Source organism: Rattus rattus, chromosome 7, assembly GCF_011064425.1.
Source record: "Rattus rattus isolate New Zealand chromosome 7, Rrattus_CSIRO_v1, whole genome shotgun sequence".
Taxonomy (NCBI): Eukaryota; Metazoa; Chordata; class Mammalia; order Rodentia; family Muridae; genus Rattus; species Rattus rattus.
In genome coordinates this window covers 120,518,217-120,545,198 of record NC_046160.1, presented here as the reverse complement: position 1 = coordinate 120,545,198, position 26,982 = coordinate 120,518,217, and the positions used below count along the sequence as shown (strand labels likewise).

Sequence of the window (26,982 nt, the reverse complement as noted above, 5' to 3'; positions counted from 1 at the left end):
GAGGACAATGCCACATCTTTCTCCCAGTCAGTGTCTACCATTTGTCACATTTACACAGAATACCCTCATTCTGCAACAACATAATAAAACAGATCATCACTTGTGGCTCACAAAACATGAAAGGAGCATAAATATCCACTACCATATGTAATAGTACTAAAGAAGTGACTTAAAATAACTAGTGAAACTTTATTCTCATGACTGAAGATGTGGCTCAGCAGTGAAGAACCCTGGCTGCTCTGCCCAGGACCCAGTTTCAATTCCCAGCACTCTTGGGGCAGCCCATAACTGTCTGTAACACCAGTTTCAAATGATCTGATTCCCTCTTTTAACCTCCAAGTGAATCAGGAACCTAAGTGCTGCATATATGCACAAATAAACACCCATATAAATAAATGGTTAAAATACAAAATTTTAAATTGTAAAACTTTTCTGAAACTATCAATCCCAGAGCTCCCAGGAACTAGACCAGTACTCAAAGACTACACATGGACAAACCCAAAGCTCCAGCTGAATGTGTAGCAGAGGATGGCCATGTTCACACCAACGGGATGAGAAGCCCTTGGTACCTGCCAAGGCCAGTGTAGGAGAATGTCAGGACAGGGAGGTGGAAGCAGGGAAAGGCTGAACATCCTTATAGAAGAATGAGGATGGGATGGGATAGGGGCTTATGGATGGGAAACCAGGAAAGGAAATAACATTTGAAATGTATATAAAAAAATCCAACAATATATATGTATATATGTATATGTACATATATATATATATTTTTAATGGTAAAATTTTCTTGAAACTATCAATTTAGAAAGATATCCTCAGCCATATTTTGAAAAATAAAGTGAAATTACAATGTTTTTAATACCCTCAGAAATAAATCCACAAATAACAAATAAAAGAATCTCACAAAAAGTCTCTGTTCCCTAAGTCAAGGCGGAAGTCAAGACTACGTTTCTTTTTTGGCTGAAGACTGGCACCATGGTTTAAAAGCACTTTACACTTGTGTGTCAATTTTTCCTCTGGTTTTGGGAACAAATGCTTACACAGAGAAAAACATACTACAGAATTGACAACATTCTTTAGAAGAGAAGCTTGCAAAGACTGTCAAGGTTTTTAAGAAAAATGGACTTCTGGCCTTGGTGACTTTATGATTGATTATCTTGACGTTGATGTTGGCTTCTGGATGCTTATCAGAACCTTGAATATTTAAGCCAGACTTAAAAGGAGATCTGCAATGAGAAGATCTTGAAGCAGTGGTGCTGGTATCTCAATACATTCATAACTACAGAGTGATTGACAGTGTGAGCTGACAGTTGAGCATTCTTGAGCATCACTTGAGAGACCACTCTGGCAGCATAAGTTGCAGAGTTTCTTGGTGACATGGGAAATCGTGTCCTCAAACCTTGAAGCTGTAGCATGCACCAGTCACCCACATCTCTATCAGAATGGGTGGTGCACCTTGTGGAGAAAAGGCACCATCTAAGAGACATGACCTCAGGAACATACCGCTATGGTAATAGGTACTGGGCCGGAAGACCAGAAGTGACATTTTGGAAAGAATTTCATGAAGGACAGACAATCTTGGTGGAGCACCTGGGTGGTTGTTAATATGATAGACAGGTCCCTTTCCGAGTCATGAAGAATAACTTATGTGAAGAATAACTTATATCCCTGGCATGGCATGGCCATATGCCTCAGGATCAGAATTGACAAAATCTTCTGGTGCAAGAGTGGATGTTGACAGCATGTGCTATTATCCATGTTTATGAGTTGAGCCAGAATATATGAAAACTAGCAATGACAGCTTCCTCTTCCTGGACTGAAGTGAGCTAATCCCTCCCCCTGTGCAGCACATCATAAAAGTTCTGAGGTTCTGGGTTGTGTTGTGCAGTTGACATTGCTCCACAGAGTGAGCAGTGCCTGCCCCAGCCCAGCTTTTCTGTTCTTCCTTCCCTCATCACGCTAGTAAAGTTCCCAGGACCAACCCATATAGGACAGAATGAACTTGCTTATTAAAGAATTATGTAAAATTAGAATCAGCCCTGAATGTGTATGACAATACTAAATGGACTCATGTATGGGCCATTTGGGGTGTGTGTGTGTGTGTGTGTGTGTGTGTGTGTGTGTGTGTGTGTGTGTGTGTATATATAATAAATGGATTTGGAAGGGAAGGGCACTCTCAGGAGATTGGAAGGAGAGAAGAGTGGTACAGGTTAAGCTTTCAAAAATCAATTAAATTAAGATTTATCAACCATGAAAAACGTCTACAATCATAGCTCCTAATGATATGTCCTGGAAAAATGAGGAAATGAGTTGTAGATAATAAAAAGCAAATACCAGAGAGAAAGAATTTTTTTACTTCTTGGTGTGGGAATAGCCTTTCAGGGTGGGATTGGTAGGTAGTAACATGGAGATCATGACAGAATAAGATTTCGCTTTTTCTGAGGTACTAGTGAAAGCCAGACTATTTCCACAGGCACAAAACTTTTGACACCAGTCCATTTCCACGCTGATAACTTCCATAAATAACACTCAAAATACATCATAAAACAGTTTATTTCCCTGGGAGTTAGAGCCATGAAAAAATGCTAGCATATGCATGCTAACACATCCATCAACATTTTGCAGTATTGGGAATCCTATGAAAGTTATATTCATGTTTTACACCATAAGTTTCAGAGAAGTCTATGTGCTAGGATTATGGCTGGCATAGGCAGTGTGTAGTGGTGGATGGGGGATGTCTTATTCCAGTCTCTAAAACTGAAGGGTACACCAGCAGACTTCTGTACATCCTTGGAGGGATAGACAAACTCTGAAATAGTTAAAATGTGCTCTAATGAATTGCTGTCTGTCAATCTCTCTGTCTCTCTCCCTCTCTCTCACATGCATGTGCATAAGTGCTGTGTGTGTTCACACACACATACATAAAAAGTATAAACATTATATAATATCACCTTCTTTAATTCTCTTTTTCTTACTTACGTTTTGTGATTTTTCAGGTGTGTGTGTGTGTGTGTGTGTGTGTACGTGTGTGTGATTTGTTTTTATATGGTTTTGTTTAATTTTTGATTGTTTCTAATTCCATTTTAATTTTCTTCCATTTTTGGTTTTTCAAAATGAAAAAAAAGGTGTGTGCTTCAGTGAGTTGGTAGGTAGGAAGGCTCTGGAATAATTTGAGGATCAGGGGAAGAGTTATTAAAATATTTTGAATGAATTATTTCAAAAATTATAAAAAACAAAAACAAGTAAACATATATTTTGCCCTATTTAACAAAGAATCTTTATGGAGTTTGAACATGGAGACATCACATGTCAATTAAAGCAGGGCAGAGCAGGTAAAATACACTTAAGGAAGGAAACCAAAGAGGAAACAGGGTCCCCTCCACACACAACTGTTCTCTCTATGTTGATTCCTGGCCTCATGGAGCCCCCTGCTGGTCCTGAGTTTCCATGCAGTTAAGTTTGCCATGAATCACATTTAGTTGCACAGTCTGGCTTAGGATATAACTTATTCCTTTAACCTCAGTGTTCACAGAGCTAAGCTTAAGGAATAAATGGCTCTAGATTACCTAAGGATGATTTATGTCTCAGCGATTTTGAGTGTGCCAATACTATTATAATATCCTCTCAAAGTCAGATTCCTCCTTAGTGGCAGTTCATTCCAGCTCTACTGCTTCCCATTTCTATAAAGGTAAAAACAGAAGATACGAGTTTTTTCCTGTATTCTTCAGGGGCAGAGCACCTGTGTTCAGAGGGTAAATTATACATCCTACATTGTGTAATAGACAGAGTAAAAAGTCTTACACAATAATTGTATATAGGAGTGAGACTTGATATCAATAACAAAAATATTAAAGCACCTGAAGACCTGTCTGACCCTTAGAACTTAGTTTGTAAATAAGCCTACATTAAATGAATGGATAGTTAGAAAAGCCTCTGCTTGGGAAAAATATAAAGGGCCTATGAGATAAAAGGTCTGGGTCTTAGAGATCTGCAATGAAAACCACTACATCATTGCAGGGTCTTTTAGAAACTGAGACACCAAACAAAGAGCATACATGGCCTAGGCAAAGGTACCCAGCACATGGGTACCTCAATCTCCATTTGGCTCCTTCAATAACAGGATTGGTGTCTGCCCCGAAAGGTGCTACATCTCCTTTAATTCATTCCCTTAACTGGACTCCCTTGTCTGACCTCAGTGGGAAATGATGCCCGTAACCCAGAAGAGATTTGATGAACTAGGTTTGTAGGATATACAATGGAGCAACTACCATCTCAAAGAAGAAAGGAAGGGAATAGAAGTAGGAATTTGTATTGGGTGTTCAGAGGAGAGGGCAGCATGATTAGATGAGTTACTGGTTTAAGTGTATGGTTATGTAAATAAAGATCATTTTATTGCTCTGTTGCTGTATCAGAACAATGGCATATGATTTTCCCTTAGGGCCATAGGCTATCTAATTTCAGTTTCTTGGCAGTTCTAGCAGAGTCAGCCACGGCTAACCTTAACCCTAATCACCCTAAGACTAATTTTGTAGTCTTTAAATTCCATCAAAGTGTAAATTATTAATCCAACAATTCTACACCTTTTGTACCAGCATAACCCAGAGTCAACTAACTATTATATTTGATGGGGTTCATAGCTAGATTGATGATTACCTTTTTCATCTGATACCATACAAAATATGCCCAGTTTTATGAACACTAATCAGTAGGAGTGGAGCTTTTTCTACTTGGAGCAAACTCAACTCTGTATTCAATAAGATATGTAAGTGTTGTCTTGAACCATAAGGTGTTAAAATTACTTTGTGGACAGCAGCCGATATACTTCAGAACAGACCAAATTATTTGAGACTATCTATGGACACTCTTTGGTCAATGATTCAATTTGGTAATACTCATCCAGTAATTCCCCTCTTCACCATATACAGTTCTTCATTGACTATAAACATTACAATAATTTGGAATCTTCAGCTGTGGGAATTTGAAGCCTAAGACTGAATGTAATCATAGCTCTGAACAACCTGGTGTAAGCACCAAACATCCTTCAGCTTTATAAAACAAAACACGGACAGAATCATTTAGGAACATCTTAACAGGAACCTAGGGTGAAAAACAGGAAGAAAAAGCTCTTAACATAAGAGCAAACAGGAAACCACCGAGGCCATTAAGAAAGCTGCAGACATACACTCTTATGATACAATAGAAAGGAACAGAGCTAAGAACCAGCCTGAAATACTGTACAGCTGAAAACTGAGGCTGTGTCAATGTGCTCTCCGGGCACAGTAGTATGTGGCAGTATCTGCAGTGTCCACACTGGTGATCTTGAGGAATGCTCGGGTGTTGGAGGTGTCCTTGGAGACTGTGAGCCGGCTCTTCAGAGATGGGTTGTATCCCTTATCATCATTCCACCAAATGTTTGCCAGCCACTCCAGACCCTTCCCTGAAGACTGACGAATCCAGCTCACACCCATACCAGAAGTGCTCAGTGAAAACCCAGAGAAAGTGCAAGTCAGACTGAGCGTCTGGGAGGGCTGCAATATCCCAGGGCCAGACTCTTTCAGAGTAACCTGGGACAAGACATCTGTGGAGAAATGAAAGGTGACAAGGTAAGGTTGGAACAGGTAATGATTGAAAAGTTCATCCCTCAGGAAGCCTTGGCACTCACATGAGGGGACAAGCAACAGCAGGAATGAGGAAGTAAGCCTGTCCATGCCTGCACACCAGTGAGTACACAGACCCAGAGGTGGCTTTTCAACCCAAGGCTGGGTGGATCCAGGAGAGATTTGCATTCCCTCTCCGGGTGCTGTCTCTGGTGGTGTACTTAAGTTTTAGGACTCAAGAGGTATCAGTCTATGATGGGAAATGCAGGTGCCCTCATGAGAGTTCATTTGGTTTCCCATAGAAAGTAGATAACATACAAGACCAGGTTCCTCAGTACACAATGGTTCTGGTGAGTGATGTTGAGATGCATTAGGATTAACAGAGACCATCACTCTAACATAAAGCGTCATGACTATGTTCACTCATCTCTGTCTCTCAAGTGGAAGGCTGAAGTCAATACTACCTTTCTTCTGTGGCTGAAGACTGCCACTGTGGTTTAAAAGCACTTTAAAACTGTGTATCAATTTTTCCTCTGCTTTTGGTAACAAATGCTTGCACAGTGAAAAATGTACTGCAAAACTGACAACATTCTTGAGAATATAAACTTACAAAGACTGTCAAGGTTTCTGTAGACAACGGGCTTTTGGCCTTGGTGACTTTAAGATTGACTCTATCTTATCCTTGATGTTGACTTCTGGATGCTTATCAGAACCTTGCATATTCTAAGGCAGCCAGAAAAGGAGATCAGCAATGAGGAGACCCTGAAGCACTGGTGCTGGAATCTCAATAAATCATGACTACAGCATGATTGACAGCATTAGCTGACAGTTGAGCAATCTTGAGCATCACTTGAGAGACAGATGAGGCAGCATAACCTGGAGAGATGGTTGATGACATGGGAAACCATGCTCAAATCTTGAAACTGCAGCATGCACAAGTCACCCAAATCGCTATTAGAATTGGTAGTATACCTTGTGGAGAAAAGGCACTATCTAAGAGACATGAGCTAATCAACATACTGCTATAGTAATAGATTCTTGGCAGGAAGGTCAAAAGTGACATTTTGGAAATAATTCCATAAAGGACAGACTCTCTGGGTGGAACGCTGGGTGGTTGTTAATATGATGGACAGGTCTCTGTCACAGTCATGAAGAATAACTTATGTGGGAAACCAAGGAAATGCTGAGTACTTTGTATCACCAGCATGGCATGGCCATATGGGTCAGACTCAGAATAGACAAATTCTTCTGGTGTAATTGCGAATGTTGACAGCATGTGCAATTAGACATTTCTATGACCTGAGCCAGCATGTATGAAAACTAGCAATTAGAGCTTCCTCTTCCTGACTGAGGTGATCTAATTCTTCCCCCTCTGCAGTACAACATAAAACTCTGAGGTTCTGGGTTATGTTGTGCAGTGGACATTGCTCCACCAAAGTGAGCACTCCTGCACCAGCCCAGCTTATCTTTTCTTCATTTCCTTATTACCCTAGTCAATTTCCCAGGACCAACCAATATAGGACAGAATGAACTTTCTTATTTAAGAATTATCTAAAATTAAAATCAACCCTGAATGTGTATGATAATACTAAATGGACTCATGTATGTGTGTGTGTATGTGTTTGTGTATGAGTGTATGTGTGTATGTGATTACGTATATGTATGTGTGTATATGTGTACATGTGTGTATATATGTGTTTATTGTTTATGTGTGTATATTGTGTGTATATATGGTTATATACATAATCATATATGTATATATGAATAAATATGATCATAAAGACACTATGATTTGGGAGGGAAGGGCACTCTCAGGAGATTGGACACACAGAAGGTTGGTACATGTTAAGCTTTCAAAAATCAATTAAATTAAGATTTAACAACCATGAAAATATCATAGTCCCTGATGATATTTCCTGGGAAAATGAGGAAAATGAGTTGTGGATAAGAAAGAGCAAAAAACAGAAAAAAGAGTTTTGTACATATTCATGTGAGAAGAGCATTTCAGTGTGGAATTGGCAGGTAGTACCATGGAGATGTGACAGAATAAGATTTTGCTTTTTATGACTTACTAGTAAAAGCCAGAATATTTCCACAGGCACAAAACTTTGGGCACCAGGCCATTTCACACTACTCACTTCCATAAATCAAAATATGTGATAAAACAGTTTATTCCCCTGGGAGTCGGAACCATGACAAATGATAGCATAAGCATGCTAAGATATCCATCAACGTTGTGCAGTATTGGGAATCCTACGAAAGTTATAGCCATGTTTTACACCATCAGTTTCAGATCAGTCCATGTGGTAGGACTATGGATGGCATGGACAGTGTGAAATGGTGGATGAGGGATGTCTAATTCCTGTCCCTGAAACTGAAGGGTACATGACAACCAGAGTTCTTTAAATACTGGGTGGGATATCCAAATTCTGATAGTTGAAATATACTCTAATGAATCTGTCTGTCAGGCTCTCTCTCTCTCTCTCTCTCTCTCTCTCTCTCTCTCTCTCTCTCTTACTCTCTTTCTCACATACATGTGCATGTGTGTGTGTGCTGAGTGTGCTCCCCACACATACATAAAACAAAGTCCACAGGTTATTCTATGACCGCTTTGCCTCGGAAATGTTTCCATGTGGAGCCTTGACTCGAGCCAGCACCAGAAGTGTAGATATTTTTATAATATCACCTTCTTCAATTCTGTTTGTCTGACTTATGTATTGCCTATGTATCACAGCTGTAAAGTTGTGATTTTAATGGTGTGTGTGTGTGTTATTTTTATATTGCTTTGTTTAATTTTCGTTTGCTTTTAATCCCCTTTTAATTTTCTTCTTTTTTTCAGTTTTTCAAAAAGAAAAAAACAGTATGTAGTTGAGTGATGAGTTGGTAAGTAGGAAGGCTCTGGAATACGCTGAGGATAAGAAGATGCGTTATTAAAATATATGGTATGAATTTTTCAAAAATTATAAAAAGCAAATAAAAACAAGTAAACATATATCTGTGGCCTGTTTATCAAAGAATGTTTATGGGGTTTGAACATGGAGACATCGCATGTCAATCACAGCAGGGTAAAGCAGTTAATATACTTAAGGAAGGAAACCACAGAAGACACAGAGTCCCCTCCACACACGACTCCTCTCTTTATGGGGATTCTTGGCCTCATGGTGCCCCCTGCTGGTCCTGAGTTCCCATGTCTTTCATGGAGCACACTAAAGTTGCACAGTTTGGCCTATGAAATAACTTACACCTTCAACTTCAGTGTTCACAGAACTCAGCTTAAGGACTAAATGGCTCTAGTTTACTTAATAATAATGATTTATGCATCAGTGATTTTGAGGAGTGCTAATACTGATATAATAACCTCTCAAAGCCAGATACCTCCATAGTGGCAATTCATTCCAGCTCTACTGCTTCCCATTTCTATAAAGGTTAAAACAGGAAATAAAAGCCTTTTTCCTGTCTTCATCAGGCTACAACTGGGCCAGAGCACCTCTGTTCAGAGGGTAAATTGTGTAATAGACAGAGTAAAAACACTTACACAATAATTGTACATAGAATGAGACTGTGGATATCAATAACAGAAATGTTGAGGCAGCTCAAGACCTGTCTGACCCTTAGAACTTAGTGCTGAAATAAGCCTACATTAAATGACTGGATAGTTAGAAAAACCTCTGCTTGGGGAAAATATAATGGACCTACTAGATAAAAGACCTGAGTCTTAGAGATCTGCAATGAGAATCACTCCATAATTGTACGGTCTTTCTGGAACTGAGACACCAACCAAAGAGCATACATGAACTAGACCAAGGTGCCCAGAACATGGTTTGCTCAGTCTTCATTTTGGTTCCTCCAAGAAGAGGAGTGGGGTCTGTCCCTAAAGGTGCTACCTCTCTTGGAATCCATTACCTTAACTGGACTCCCTTGTCTGACCTCAGTGGGAGTTGATGCCCCTAAAACAGCAGAGATTTGATGGACCAGGGTTGGGTGATATCCAACGTGCCCCTACCCTCTCAGAGAAGAAAGGAAAGGAATAGAAGGAGGGACTTGTTTATGCAGTCCAGAGGAGAGGGAAACAATTGGGATATTAAATCAATCTCACTCACTTTGGATATCCTAATTAATGTATCGAGTTAAAAATTTACTCCTCAACCTAACATAGTTTATCCCACTTTACCGTCATAAACAGCAATTTTCCAATGTAGATGAAGTTCTTCCTTTATCCCACTTAGAGAACAAGCCTTCCTCTCCCTTGTTCCTCTCCCTTTCTCCCTCATCCTTTCTCTCCTATCTTTATCCATTATTTCCTGTTCTTTTTCCCTCAGGAGAGAACAAGACCACTTTTTGCTGAGTATGAACTTTGGCTAGAGTGTCCTGGTAACATCGGTGTTATAAACATCTCAATCAATTTATGATTTGAATTTGTGTTTGAACTTCTACTTCTTGGTAAACTTGGCTTATTTTACATTAGTTTCTTAGCCAAAAACTCAGGATCAGTGATAATTTCCATCCAATAGTGTGAGCCTAAATCCTAGTCACTTATGGGTTGTTTCAAACCGCAAGGTTTGTGCTACTATTGTACCAGCATAACTTGCAGGAGGATCATGTTGGTGACTAAAGTGATTGCAACTGGATCATTGTTTATCTTTCTACTTTAGCAGTGTACCAATGCCTTCCAATACCGTGAATACTAGTCAGTAGAAGTGAAAACTCCAAGTAGATTGCAGTTCAACTTCCCAAGTTCAATATGTGGTATAGATGTTGTCTTCAGGAAAAGCACTTTGCATTCGACTTGTGGAAAGAAACCAACAGCCTTGGAAGCAGACTGGATGATTTTGTAGTTTCCATCATGGTCCATGTCTAACACATTGATAATCTGTGACCCATTCCTAGTCTGGAGTTTTTATTTGGTGAAGAGAGATATCTAATTGGGACTTTTCCTCTTCCACTATTAGATGATTCCATTTAGATTTCATTCATAGTTGTATATATTTTAAGCAACTTCTCCTGAATTAGGATTGCATACAACCCCTCAAATGGAACTTAGATTTAGATTTCTCTCTCCACATTTCTTCGCTTAGTCTAAACTCCCTAAACTCATATTTTAATCCACCCAATTATATCTATCTCTTTCTGATTCCTAACGATATCCATCCCTTTACAATAGATTCTTCCAGTAAACCTCATCTCTGTACTCATAAGGATTGTAGCTTGCTTATGGAATACATAATAACTAACACCCGAATTTAAGCAAATAATACATGCTTGTCTTTAACATCTCTGTTGTTCCACATTGTTTGAGGTTTTTTTCTATAGTTCAAACCACTTAACAGCAAATTTCGTGATTCAATATTTTAACTGTTGTGTAAGGTTCTGTTTATAAATATATCTTTCTTCTTCCCCTCTTATTAAAAATAGATTATCTTTTTTATACAATACATGCTGATGAGAGTTTCCACTCCCTCTACTACTTCCAGGTCTTCCATTCAAATATCATGTGATCCCAAGACCTTTCATAACTCTTATTAGAAAAAACAGCCTAGAGACACTGCTGGAACCTGAAAGGACCAGATCAACAGTTCTCTGCTCCCAAATCCCGTGGGAAGGAGAGCTAAACCTTCAGAGAGGCAGACACGCCTGGGAAGCCAGAAGAGACTACACTCTGCCCACATTTCTGACTCCAGAGGAAAACACCTAGAGCCATCTGGGACCCCGGTGCACAGGGGCTCCCTGAAAAGGGAGTGCAGGCCCTCCTGGTTGCTGCCCTGATGGAGAGCTCAAAAGCAACACCCCACAAGCAAACTTGAGCCACAGGACCACAGATAAGACCACCTTTTCTGCTCCAAGCGACCTGACTGGTGGTCTCAGGACACACAGAGGCAAAATTCCTCTGGGACCTCATACTTCCAGTTTTTAGCTGGATTCCCAACCTCGCTGAACCCTGCCCACAGCTCACTGTTCCCAAACCCCATAGGAGAGAGAGCTCACCACCCAGACAGGTGGGCACTCCTGAGATTGCAGATCAGAAGAGACCACTAATACTGCCCACCACCGCCCACATCCCTCGCCCAAGAGGAAACAGGATACGGCCTCTGGGAATTGGAAGATAGGGGCACTGGAGCTGCAGGTCCCCTGTGCTCCAGACACCGCCTGGAGCTGAAGGGACCAGATGAACAATTCTCTGCACCCAAAACCCAGGGGAGGGAGAGCTAAACCTTCAGAGAGGCAGACACAACTGGGAAGCCAGAACAGACTACACTATGCCCACATTTCTGACTCCAGAGGACAACACTTAACGGCATCTGGGACCTCGGGGCACAGGGGCTCCCGGAAAGGGCAGCGCAGGCCCTCCTGGTTGCTGCCCTCATGGAGAGTTCAAAAGAAAAACCCCAGGAGCAAACTTGAGCCACGGGACCACAGGTAAGACCAACTATTCTGCTCCAAGCGACCTGTCGGGGAAACTCAGGACACAGGCCCACAGGAAAAGCTGAAGACCTGTAGACAGGAAAGACTACATGCCCGAAAGCAGAACACTCTGTTCTCATAACTGGCTGAAAGAAAACAGGAAAACAGATCTACAGCACTCCTGACACACAGGCCTATAGGACAATCTAGCCACTGTCAGAAATAGCAGAACAAAGTAACACCAGAGATAATCTGATGGTGAGAGGCAAGCACAGGAACCCAAGCAACAGAAACCAAGACTACATGGCATCATCGGAGCCCAATTCTCCCACCAAAGCAAACACTGAATATCCAAACACACCAGAAAATCAAGATCTAGATTTAAAAACATATTTGATCATGAGGCTGGAGGACTTCAAGAAAGACATGAAGAACTCCCTTAGAGAAATGCAGGAAAACATAAATAAACAAGTAGAAGCCATAGAGAGGAATCACAAAAATCCCTGAAAGAACTCCAGGAAAACACAATCAAACAGTTGAAGGAAATAAAAATGGAAATAGAAACAATTGAGAAAGAAAACAGGGAAACAACCCTGGATATAGAAAACCAAAGGAGGAGACAAGGAGCCATAGATACAAAATAGAAACAGAAGGAAAACTACCCAATTCTTTCTGTGAAGCCATAGTTACAATGATACCTAAAACTAAAAGACACAACAAAGAATACTTAAGAACAATTTCCCTTATGAATACCAATGCAAAATTAATAAATAAAATTCTTGCAAACCAAATCCAAAAACATCATTAAACATGATCAAGTAGGGTTCATCCAAGAAATGCAGGGATGCTTCTATATACACAAATCTGTCAAAGTAATCCTATATATAAACAAACTCAAAGAAAAAAAGCACATGAACATCTCATTAGATGCTGAAAAGGCCTTTGAAAAAATTCAACACTGCTTCATGTGAAAAGTATCAGAGTGATCAGCAATTCAGGTTCATACTTGAATATAATCAAAGCAATAAACAAAAAACTGACAACCAATATCACACTAAATAGAGGGCAACTCAAAGCAATACCATGAAAACCAGGAAAAAGGCAAGGCTGCCCACTCTCTACCTATCTATTCAATATAGTACTCAGAGTTCTGGCCAGTGCAATTAGACAACAAAAGGAAATCAAACAGATACAAATTGGGAGGGAGGAAGTTCTGATTTGCAGATGATGTGATAGTATATATAAGTGAGCCCAAAAATTCTACCAGAGAGCACCTAGTTCTGAGAAACAACTTCAGCAAAGTTGCCAGTTATAAAAAAATGTCAAAGAAATCAGTAGTGATCCTTTTCTCAAAGGATAAATGGGCCGGGAAAGAAATCATAGAAACTACAACTTCACAATAGTCACAAATAATATAAAATATCTTGGTATGATTCTAACTACTCAGGTGAAAGATCTGTATGACAAGACTATCAGATCCCTGAAGAAAGCAATTGAAGAATAACTCATTAGATGGAAAGATCTCCCATACTCATATCTTGGGAGTAATTATATATTAAAAATGGCCATCTTACTGAAAGCAATCTACAAATTCAATTCAATCCCCATCAAAATCCCAACTCAATTTCTCATAGACTTAGACTGAGCAATTCTCAAATTCATTTGGAATAAAAAGTACCGAAAACAGGGAAAACAATCCTTCTGAGAATGATTCAACAGTAAATAAACTTCTGGTAGAATTACCATCACTGACCTCAAGCTGTACTATAGAGCAGTAGTGATAAAAAAAAACTACATAGTATTGGTACAGAGACTGGCAGGTAGATTAGCTTTAAGATCAATAAAGGATAAATGGGACCTCAAAAAAATTTAAAAGATTCTGTAAGGCAAAAGACATTGTCATTAGGACAAAACCACAACCGACAGATTGGGAAAAGATCTTTACCAATCCTACATCTGGTCAACGGCTAATATCCAAAATGTACAAAGAACTCAAATAGTTAGACTACAGAGAACCAAATAACTCTATAAAAATGGACTATAACTAAACAGACAATTCTCAACTGAGGAATATCAAAGGGCCAAGAAGCACCTAAAGAAATGTTCAACATCCTTAGTCATCAGACAAATGCAAGTCAAAACAACACTGAGATTCACTTAATACCAATCTGAATGGATAGGATCAAAAACTTAGGTGAGAGAAGATACTGACAAAGATGTGGAGAAAGAGGAACACTCCTTCATTTTTGATGGGACTATAAACTGGAAAAATCACTTTGGAAATCAATGGTGCTTCTTAATAACATTGGAAATAGTTTCCATCTGAAGTTGCAGCTCTACCACTCCTGGGCATATACCCAAAAGATGCTCCAACATATAACAAGGACAGATGCTCCACTATGTTCTTAGCAGCCTTATTCATAACAGCCAGAAGCTGGAAAGGACCCAGATGCCAGAGAAATGGATTCAGAAAATGTGATACATTTACACAATTGCATACTACTCAGCTATAAAACAATGGGATCATGTAATTTTTTAGGTAAATGGATGGAACAAGAAAACATCATACTGAGTGAGGTAAACCAGGCATAAAAGAACAGATATGGGATGTACTCACTGGTAAGTGGATATTAGTCCAAAAGCTAACAGTGCCAGATACAGGAGGGGATGGGAGAGAGGAACCAAGTGTCAGCAAATGGAATAAAAATATGTAGCAGTGTTAAGGGACTTTAACTGGAGCTAAGAGACCCACTGGCGGGTCAAAGGCAAGAGGGAAAGAAGGGGCTCCCAGGATACAACAGGGAGGATTTTAGCTGAAGTGTGCAGAAAAGAGGAAATAGAACCTGTGGAGACTGCCTGCTGTATATAGGCATGGACCCTGGTTGGGGCCACCCACACATCTCAAAGTTTTTAACCCAGAAATGTTTCTGTTTAAAGAAAAAGCAGGGACAAAAATAGAGCAGAGACTGAAGGAAGAACAATCCAGGACTGCCCCACCTGGGAATCTATCCTGTCTGCAGACACCAAGCGTGATACTATTGCTGTTGCCAAGAAGCCCTTGCTCACTGAAACCAAGTGAGGCTGTTCCTTGGGAGGTTTGGTCATCAACTGACCAATGCATATGTGGATGCCAGAGCCAACCATCAGACTGAGCTCAGGGAACACTGTGGGGGAGCTAGTGAAAGACTGGAGGAGTCGAGGGGGATTGGGACCCCATAGGAAGAACAACATGGACTCTCTGGACCACCCTCCGGTGCTCCCAGATACTAGATCACCAACAAAGAAGTGTACCGGGAGGGATTCATGGCTCCAGGTACATATGTATCAGAGAATGGCCTTGTTTGTCATCAATGGGAGGGTAGGCCCTTGGTCGTCTGGATGTTTGATATCCCAGTGCAGGGAGATACTGGAAAGGTGGGGTATGAGAGGATGGGTGGTCAGGGTAACACTCTCATTTAGTAAAAGGAGAGTGAGGGGAGAGCAGATATGGGATGGAAGGTGGTTGTTTACTGGTTACCGGGAAGTGGGTATCATTTCAGATTTAATGAAAGGAATGATTCATAAAAATAAATAAATTTTTAAAAAGAAAAATCTGTGAGGTGAAACATTTAATGATGTCATAGATTAATACCTAATTTTTGTCAGTTCAGGAAGAGAGAAATGATAAGAGATGGCTCAATAGAGCAATAGGCAACTACCAGAAATGATTGGAGACTGCACTCAGGAAGCAAGGGCACACCAGAAATAAACGAACATGTTTTGTCTTTCCATGATGTTCTCTAGTTTATAGAAAAGTAAAAAGTACACAAGATTTGGAGCCTTTACTCAGTTTGTTTAATTTCAATTACATTTGTTTATTAAAAACCTTATACAATATAATCTAACCACAATTTTCCTCTCCCCAACGCCTCCTAGATCCTCATTCCTTTGCTGCCAACCAAAATTTATACCTTTCTGTTCTCTCATTTTTTAACCAAACACAAACAAAAACATAAAACAAGAATCATTTTCTATCTCTTTGTCTCTATTACTATTCATCCTATCTCTCCTTATACACACGCGCGCAAGCGCACACACACACAGGCAAACTTAAAAAAAAAAAACAAGAAAACAAATGTACTTGAAAAGACTAATAAGACAAAAAAATGAAGAAATAAGACTATATAACACAAACACTCTGCAAACATGCCATTGTGTTGGTTCTGTTTGTCCATCTACTGGTCATAGTGCCCACCTTCTAGTGTGGTTAATACAGAAAGTAAGAATCCACTTAAGAAGACTAATTGTCCATTTTCAATGAATACCAGCTGCAGATAGATTCTTAGCTCATGGGGGGAGCACATGTCCACACCCCCCTTTCTGTTCAGGGTGTCATTGGCTTGAACCTACCTAAGTCCTGTGCTTGTTCCCACAGTCTATGTGAGTTCATCATATTGTGCATCAGTCCTATTGTGTCTGGATGAGAATGTTTCTTTACCATCATCCATTGTCTCCGGCTCTTAAAATCTTCCTCTGCAATGGTCCATTAGTATTGAGATGAAGATTTAATGAGGACAACCCATTTAGTACCAGTGCTCTAATGTCTTCCACTCTCCAAATTATCCATTTGTGGTTCTCTCTTGCTTCCCATCTACTGCCAAACATGTCTCTGATGAGGGATAGATGAGTTGCTGTTTGAAGTGTATGTTTATATAAATAAAAATCATTTTATTGATATGTTGCCCTATCACAACAATGGCATATGGTTTTCCCTTAGGGCCATGGCCTATCCAATTTCCATCTTTTGGCATTTCTACCAGAGTCAGCCATGACTAACTCAAACTCTAACCACCCTAACCCTAATTTCATAGTCCTTAAATTCCATCAAGGAATAAATTATTAATTCCACAATGCCTTTGCACCTATTGTACCAGCATAAGCCACACACAGGTAACTACTTTAGACGATGGGGTTTGTAGCTATATTGATGATTACCTTTCTCAGTCAATACTATACAAAGTACCTCCAGTTCTATGAGTACTAATCAGTGGGAGTGTAGCTTCTACTTGGGCACAAGCTCAACTTCTCTGTATTCATTGAGACAGATAAGTGTTGTCTTGAACACTATGGTCTTAAAAATAGTTTGTGGAGAGCAACCAATAGACTTCAGAACAGCCTGAATTATTTGGGAGTATCTATGGATATTCTCTGGTTAAACAATCAATTTGAGAATACTCATCCAGGAATTCCCATCTCCACCATATACAGCTGTTCACTGAAGATGAACATTATGATAGTTTGGAATCTTCTGCTGTGGGATTTTGAAGCCTAGGACTGAAAGGAATCATAGCTCTGAACCACCTGGTATAAGCACAAAACATCCTCAGCTTTATAAAACAGAACACAAACAGAATTCTTTGTGAACATCTTAATAGGGACCTATGGTGAAAAACAGGAATAGAAACATCTTAACCTAAGAGCAAAAAGGAAACCACAGAGGCCAGAAGAAAAGTTGTGGACATAGATTTTATGACATAATAGGAAGGAACAGAGCTGAGAACCAGTCTGAAATACTGTACAGCTGAAAACTGAGGCTGTGTCAGTGTGCTCTCCGAGCACAGTAGTATGTGGCGGTATCTGCAGTGTCCACATTGGTGATCTTGAGGAATGCTTGGTTGTTGGAGGTGTCCTTGGAGATTGTGAGCCGGCTTTTCAGAGATGGATTGTATCCCTTATCATCATCCCAATAAATGATTGCCAGCCACTCCAGACCCTTCCCTGAAGGCTGACGAATCCAGCCCACACCGATACCAGAAGTGCTCAGTGAAAACCCAGAGAAAGTGCAAGTCAGACTGAGGGTCTGGGAGGGCTGCAATATCCCAGGGCCAGACTCTTTCAGAGTAACCTGAGACAGGACATCTGTGGAGAAATGAAAGGGGAGAAGGTCAGGTTTGAACAGGTGAGGATAGAACAGTTCATCACTTAGGAAGCCTTGGTACTCACATGCAGGGACAATCAGCAGTAGGAATGAGGAAGTAAGCCTGTCCATGGCTGCACACCAGTGAGTGCCCAGGCCCAGCTTTGGCTTTTCAACCCAAGGTTGGGTGGATCCAGGAGAGATTTGCATTCCCTCACCAGGTGCTGACACTGATGGTGTACTTAAGTTTTAGGACTCAAGATGTATCATTCTGTGATGGGAAATTCAGGAGCCACATGAGAGTGCGTATCTGCTTCCCACAGAGAGTACGTACCACACAAGACCAGGTTCCTCAGTATAAACATTTGTCCTCAGTGATGTTGGATTGCAGTAGGATTGATAGAAACCCTAACTCTAACAAAAAGTGTCCTGACTCTGTCCACTCATCTAGGATTCATTTCCCTGTGTTTCTGCATGGAGAACAGATAAGGAGTTCAAAGGGGAGATTTTACTCCTACGTTGTGGACACTCTGTGTCTAGGCCCTGAATGAGTACTATATATTTTCTACATTATTGGTAAAGTTATAGTAGACTTCTTGCCTAGTACAAGAGTATATGCCATCTCAAGCTGGCAATTATAAATACTGTAGTTCCATGAAAGAGGGTGATTTCATTGACTTTACTGATGTGTCAAGTTATTGCCTCACATATTTTAAATTGCTATTTATTCCACAATCAGTAGAATACTAGTAGTATAGTAGTAGTATATTAGCCTGTATTTCTGACAACTTTAAAATTAAGAGCAGAAAACATAGACTCTAAGCATGGAGAAGTTTACTTAATCTCCTAGAAGTGTATGATCTTGAAAGAAGGCACAGTAGGCAGAGGATGCTGAAAGGCACTGCACACAAGGTTAGGGTATTTTTTTCACTGCCTTCAGATATGTTAAATACAATGTACTCTTCTTTGTTCTTATCAGTATTGATGGTTTAGTATTTAAAGAGAATAAAATTTGACTAAGTTTGGTCAACTTTGTGCAGTGGCTTGTTGGCATGAATGTGACTTAATTTATGGAAAAAGCTTGAGTAGATGACTGATTCCATTAAAGAAATCGACACCAAAGCAATCAAGTTCCTTTTATGAATAAAACAGCTTCATATTTTCAAATGTTTGAGAAGTAAAAATATCAAGGTATTTCCAAACCATAAAATAAGACCTTAGCACAAATTTGTATCAATACAAGAAAGAGAAAACAATCCCACAATGCTGAGTGCCATCTGCAGCCCTGAACCTTCAGGGTAGAATGAGCAATAAGACCTGCACTAATGTTTATATTCTTTTTCTAGGGGGTGGTCAATGTTAAAATGACTCTTTATATATTCAAAGGTCATCGTATACCTCCTCATCAGGCAGGAGAGGGGGTCTACAAGAAGGCAAAGACCCTGGAATAGATAACACAAAGGCTAAGTTCTCAGGTTTCGATGATGGGACCAGAGGGCCAGAGATAAAAAGATTGCTGGTTCCTGAATATTGAAAAGTCAGACAACAGACTCTTCAGAAGAAGAGTATGTCATTCTAACCAAGACACAAGTGTTGCATTTCAGATGCTTTGCCCATAGAGGGCATGAAAGCATAGTGTTGTTTTAAGTCTGTGATATGAACTGCTATGGATGAAGATATTTTTCATGAAAATTTCAGATATATTCAAAGTAATACTGGGTTCAAGTCCATAAATGTACAGAGATGTGAACAACATGTTACAAAAATTAAAATACATAAAGATAATCGAGTAGTATTCCATACAAATTTATATATAAAGAATCCTGCCACATAGGGCTCAAGAATTAGAATATATTACACTAAATATGAATCACATTAACTCATCCACTTAGATTATTTCACTGATAAACTTTGCAGCGGTCAAAATTCTTGGACTCAGGGATTCTCAGCTATAGAGCCTATGTCCAACTCAACTATTGTGTTTACGCATTTCTACTCAGTACAATAAGTATTGTTGAGCCTCTATGTTAATCACAAGGACATGTGAGGAGAAAAGCACTGCAGACTGAACATGTATTACCTAAGGTAGAACTACCAATCCATCCTTCAGAAACTCTCAACAACTTGGATTGAAAGTGACCAAACTATCATGCAATTCATTTGGGAAGGGCATGTTATATGTTGATGGTATGAGTAACAGGATTCCAGATATGCACAGAGTAGAGCAGGAATCAGACATTCCTTAAGATGATGTGTAAAGTTTGCTACCACAGTCAGGATCTAAGCTCATGAGGTGCAATTGGCATCCAGTCAGGGGGTAGGTTAATTCGAGGATAATGGGGAGGGGAACACCCATATAGAAGGGGAGAAGTTAGTGGGCTGATGGACAGGAAACCGGTAAAGGGATTAACATTTGAAGAAAAAAGAACTAAATGGGCTTGCAACTCCATAAGAACAAAAATGCCAACCAACCAGAGCTTCTAGAGACTAAACCACTACGGAAAGACCATACTGACCCACGGCTCCAACTACATATGTAGCAGAGAATAGGCTTGTTGGGGCACCAGTGGAAGGGGAAGCCCTTGGTCCTACCAAGGTTGGACACCCAGTACAGGGGAATGTCAGGGGGGCATAACGACGGTGGATGGTGGTGGGGGGAACACCCAGATGGGGGAGGGGGAGAGGAGCTTATGGACAGGAAACCAGGAAAGGGAATAACATTTGAAATGTAAATAAAGAAATGTATCTAATAATTTTTTTCAAAAAGAAAAAAGGAGGAAATGTAAATTCCCATGGATTTGTATCTGAACATATTGAAATAACATACCATGATTCATGAATACAAATAATTTTGTATTTAAACTGAATAATAAAAAGTTATTGGAAATGAAAAGAAAATAAAAATATAAGAAGGGCCTGACTATAAAATACACCCAGCTTTTCCCTCTCTCCTTCACCTGAGCTGAGGGCATCACATGGCAGCAGGGCCAGGTCTCCCACACTTTCCCAGTAGAGCAGCATGGGCTTAACACTGTGACTGGAACATCCAGGACTGTATTCCCAAGTCACAATCAATCTTATTCTCCAACTGAAAAAGTCCCTTCTGCCAGTCAAAAGAAGTTTCAGACAGATTTACAGATGCAGCTGGCAATGAAGATGATGTCCTAACTTGGCACATGTTTGAAATTTTCTATCATTTCATTTGTATACGTAATTGTTTTTGTCCTTCCAATAAGGTTAATGTGTAATTAATAAAACATATGCTCAATTACTTAACAAAGAACTTTTACTGTCCTAAATTTGTAGTTTTCTGACAGTAGCTACAACACATATATCATTTAGTCTCTGAAGTTGTGTGATGTTAGGAAAGGAAGCCTCAGAGTCTCCTAGGACTTCCTCACTCTCCAGATGTTTCTCTGCACTTGTTACTGTTTCACTCCTGGTGAAAGTTGGATCTACACCACCCCCTGCTGGTACTGAGCACCCTCAAAGGGAGATGTTTCTGAACACACAAGGAACCTGCTCACTGTGTCTCCTGCACAGTAACACAAAGCTGTGTCTTAGTGGAGGTGGAGCTCTGCTCCAGAGTGAACTTGTTCTTGAATGGGTAAACTGACATTCTGATGGATTCTTCAGGAACAGCTCCTCCACACCTTATACAGAACTTAGTCTATTATCTTTCAGGGCATGTAGGTTCTTCAGGAAGGTGAACAACCACAAGGAGGCTCTCATCTGTGACAGTCATGAGCCATTGTCACACAGTGCAGAGGCCCAGCCTAGGCATGGGGAGGGTCTGGAAGCAAGGCAGCAATGGGAGTGGCACTAAGATAATAATGACTCAGGGTCAGTAGTGGATGCAAGCTGTCAGTTCAAGTGCTCTCTGTTTATCCAAGGATTCTCTTCATTCTTCCTTCCTCTACTTTCATGCCTTTGCCTTCCCCCAATTTCTCGTTCTTTTTCCTTCTCTTCTTTCATTCTTTCTTTCTCCCAACCAGAGAGCCTGAATGCAGTCTTTTATCTAGTAAAGTTACATCTTTAAGGTTTTGATCATTATTAATAGTTACCTAAAATCCTTAAATTTACGTATGTCCTATAAATTCTAGATTGTTGGGGGGGACGGCACTAATGGGAGGAGGATGCGGTGGGGAACACCCCTTGAGAAGGGGAGGAGGAGGGTTTAGGGGGATGTTGGCCTGGAAACCAGGAAAGGGCATAACAATCGAAATGTAAATAAGAAATACCTAATTTAATAAAGATGAAAAAAAAGAAAGATAACACACACTACTAAGGTTGAAATGATTTTTTAAGTTTTTAATTTTATGCATGTAAAACAGCCAGTTCTCTCTATATTTCTCAAGGCATTGTCATAGTCAATCCTACAAGTGACTAGGAGAACAAACTACTAATTTTTGTATTCTTTTACATCAACTTTTAATTCTCTAATCTTTATTTTCATATCCTAGCAATTCCATAGCTTAAAGTACTCTTCTTCACATACTAATTATATATATATATATATATATATATATGCAAGTATTCCTTCTATAACAGAAATCTATTATTTGCTTGTATATTATACATTCCTATTTTTTATTCATGCCTTTTCTCCTTGAGACCACTTTAATTCTCTATCCTTGATGTCCCCAAGTTTATTGTGGCTAAACAATACAGTAAGCATTGGAACAGACAGTACATGTATCTCCTCATGATTCCAAATTCAAGGACAAGTCTGGAGATAAACCATTTCTAAAAAGGACCATGTAAGTTTTTTCACCTTAATGACAGTGATGTTTATATCATTTCCCATGGCCCTAAAGGACAAGGACAAGGCATGTTCCTTGCAGTCCACAGCCTCATGACCACCTCCATTCCTCATCGCTGAGAAGGACATGTTTCATTTATCATGGAGTGATTTGCTCTGAGTAATGAGGGGAAGTATATTCCCCAGAAAGAGAGATTGTAAGTAAATTAGTAGAGAGAGTAGATCGATTTCAGGTCAACAGTGTCATAAGCACACGTGGTGATTATATGGATCAATGGGATGGTGATGCTCCAGGGGCAAGAACTGAGTCGAAACTGCCCTACTCAGCCATGCCAGGCCCTCATGTCTCTCCTCATGGATCAACACAGATAACCCACAGGACTTCTAAGATTACATGATGTTTCTTTACATTCTACTCACAGAGACAAGCGTTAACTATACAGAGATGAAAGCATAATGCCCAGGTTGTGGGATGGTTGCGTATGATCCTAGGTTAAACTGGATGGAAACAGGGAACCAGGGAAACAGAAGTGGTCAGAGCACAGGCCAAGTACCCTAGAAGGTGTGTTCAGAAAAATTGCACACAACATTGTATATTTATTTTCCTGTTTCCAGATTAATTCTGAGAGTTTGATGAGCTACTATGTTGGTTGTGGTGGTGTGATCCCTTGTGGAGCTTGTTTATCAGAAGTGAAGCTACCTTTCATCTTTCTTCCTATAAAACATTCCACTGAGAACTTTCTGCTGTTCTGACTTGAACATCATGAGCTGTGTCACATCGTACCTTCTTGAAATTCTTTTATTTTTCCATCAATTTTGAAAGATAACTTAGCAGGGTATAACACTCTTGCTCACAGTTGCTCATATTCAGAGAATGAAATATTGCATTCCACATCTTTCCAGTCGTTGTGGTTGCTAAAAAAGGGTCGAGCATAATTCTTCTGCTTCTGTCTTTTTATGTGAATTGGTGTTTTGGATGCTTCTTGGAACACTTGGAACCTTACAGCTACAGATGAACTCTCTTGCCAAAGCCAAATGGCTACTGAACTTTGGGAAAGTTACATAATAGTAAGGAAAACATGATGTCTAGCTGAATTAATCTAGTGTTATTTAAAATCAATGTTAATACCCTCATACCATACAAACCATGCAACAATTACTTCATTCAATGATGCTTTGTCCTCCTAACCCCACCCTCATCCCTTGTTCACACTCTAGTTTAATTTTCCCACATATTTAGTGGTTTGGTTTTTTTTTTTTTTGTTTTTTTTTTTTTTTGATACTAATCCTGAAAATTTTCTACAAATGACACCTCTCATTTAAAAAAAAAGTAAAGGGGGGATTGTGTTTCAGGAGGGAGTGAAAGGCACTCTGATTCCTGATCTAGATAGGTCGAATTCCTGAGAGACACTAAATGGGACAGCAGGTGCATTCCCAGTATCTCAGAATATCAGGGTCTAATGTACCTGTGCCCTCGCAAAGACCAGTGTTGAGAGGTTTTAGACAGACCAGTCATGTAGGGCAATACCTCAAGACACTCCTCCACAGGTGAGAATGTGAACACAGATTACATAGGCCCACAACAGATCAGTCACAGAGGACAAAACCCCAAAGCCCTCCTCTACAAATCAGGATTTGGCCACAGGTTACATAGGCTCAAGACAACACCTTAGGCACCTCCTCCACAGGCAGAGATGTGACTACAGGTCTTGTAGGCTCAGACAGATCAGACATAGAAAGAGAACCATGCCTCCAAATATGTAGATGAGGTCTTCCCAAGCTCTCAGGCCAAACAAATAGGAAGTATCTGCTGTCAGACACTGACCCATTCAAAAAACTGTATTTAATATCCTGTTCAGAATAAAGGTGTGCGGGAACTATTCCATCGTCTGAGAGCTTCTGTCACAAAAGCTGTAACACTGCCATTTGGCAAAGACATCCACTTGGGAAAGAGATCTGCTGTCCCAGAAATGATCCCTTCCCCAAGTTTGCTGTTTGCAGCTAAGTCAGTCCCCAAACTCAGCCCAAAAAGATAGTAAAAAGCAAAAGGCATCCCAGCTGGTTCAAAGGGAGCAGAGCCTGCAACTGGGGCAGTAGAAGCTGTTCCCCCTCTCTGCCTGAGTTCTCACTCCTCCCTAACCCATGCACCCCAATCAGGTGAAAAGATCTCAGTGGGAGAACTCAGGTGCCAGAGCCTTTACACCTGTTCCTCAAGTTCTGCACAGGTAATTTCATTCAGATGTTTTCTTTCACTGACACATGCAACAAGTGATTGCCATTAGTAATGGTGACATTGACATGAAAAGATTGAAAAGGGCTTTTAAGGTGCTCAAAAGAGCATAGTTTATGGGTTTATCTCATCTGGATTTTTGCTTCAATTCCATTTATCAACCTTTCTTATTTTATTCAATATCCTCTGTTTTCATTACAGAACTTTAGTCACATAGGGGATTCTTAAAAAAAAAATGCAGTCAAAAGAGAAAGCTAAAACTGGAGGTTCTTAACAAACTGGTGATTTTTTTTCTGTTGGTGGGAACAGAACCCAACCTTATTACAAAGAGAATGATTATCGAGACTCTTCCATTATTAAGCTATTACCCATCCCTAAGGGAGTTGTCACACACTTTATGGCCTGTTGAGATGCATGCTGTTGATCAGAGACCACACTAGACTGTTTATACTGTAGCAATAGAACTACATGCATAGTCACAAGAACTTTGTAAAGAAATTTCTATAGGGCCAAAATATTCCTTTAGTGTTCAATTGGACTTGCAATGATTATGCAAATTGATGTTGCCCACAGACACTTTTTTCAAATTCTCTTTATGTTGAATATACATAATGAACAGTCTGTTCCTCAAAATCCAATCCAAGTTGATAAGGAATCGGCACCACATTCCCTCTTATCTTCACATGGTACGTTTCCCTCTATGGCACCTGCAGGGATGACATCAACAAATAAAAGCTTCAACTCTCAACCGGGGTTCAGGATTTAGCTCAGTGGTAGAACTTGCTAGGAAGCACAAGGCCCTGGGTTCAGTCCCCAGCTAAGAAAAAAAGGAAAAAAAGTTTCAACTCAAAGGACCAGTAAATATCTTCAACAAAATCATAGAAAAAAACTTCCCTAACCTAAAGAAAGAGATGCCCATAAACATTCAAGAAGCCTACAGAACTCCAAATAGATTGGACCAGAAAAGAAATTCCTCCCGTCACATAAAGTCAAAATACCAAATGCACAAAACAAAGAAAGAATATTAAAAGCAGTAAGGAAAATGGTCAAGTAACATATAAAGGCAGACATATCAGAATTACACAAGACTTCTCACCTGAGACTATGAAAGCCAGAAGATCCTGGACAGATGTCATACAGACCCTAAGAGAACACAAATGCCAGCCAAGGATACTGTATCCAGCAAAATGCTCAAGTAACATAGATGGAGAAACCAAGATATTCCATGACAAAACCAAATTTACACAATATCTTTCTACAAATCCAGCCATAAAAAGGATAATAAAGGGTAAAACCCAACACAAGTAGGCAAGTTACACCCTAGAAAAAGCAAGAAACTAATAGTTTTGCAAAAAAACAAAGAGAAGACAAGCACAAAACAATCTCATATCCAAACACGAATATAACAGGAAGCAACAATCACTATTCCTTAATATCTCTCAACATCAATGGTCTCAGTTCCCCAATAAAAAGACACTGATTAACAAACTGGATATGCAATGAGGACCCAACATTTTGCTGCCTACAGGAAACACACCTCAGAGAAAAAGACAGACACTACCTCTGAGTAAAAGGCTGGAAAACAACTTTCCAAGCAAATGGTCTGAGGGAGCAGGCTGGAGTAGCAATTCTAATATCGAATAAGATCAATTTTCAACCAAAAGTCATCAAAAAAGATAAGGGAGGACGCTTCATATTCATCAAAGGAACAATCCACCAAGATGAACTCTCAATCCTAAATATCTATGCTCCAAATACAAGGGCACCTACATACGTAAAAGAAACCTTCCTAAAGGTCAAAGAACACATTGCACCTCACACAATAATAGTAGGAGATTTCAACACCCAACTCTCATCAATGGACAGATCATGGAAACAGAAATTAATCAAAGACATAGACAGACTAAGAGATGTCATGAACCAAATGGATTTAACAAATATTTATAGAACATTCTATCCTAAAACAAAAGGATATACCTTCTTCTCAGTAATGAAAAGGGAGACATAACAACAGAACCAAAGGAAATTCAAAAAATCATCAAATCCTACTTCAAAAGCCTATATTCAACAAAACTTGAAAATCTGGAGGAAATGGACA

The 26,982-nt window shown here is 39.8% G+C and overlaps 2 gene segments (V, D, J or C); one reads left to right on the top strand and one right to left on the bottom strand.

Annotated features, from left to right (window-relative positions):
- LOC116905410 overlaps nt 1-26,982 on the top strand; it is a 978,601-nt gene that overhangs the window by 409,322 nt on the left and 542,297 nt on the right.
- LOC116905415 lies at nt 816-5,708 on the bottom strand. The segment is given in 3 exon segments: nt 816-847; nt 5,270-5,578; nt 5,663-5,708. Coding segments are annotated over 3 exon segments (387 nt in total).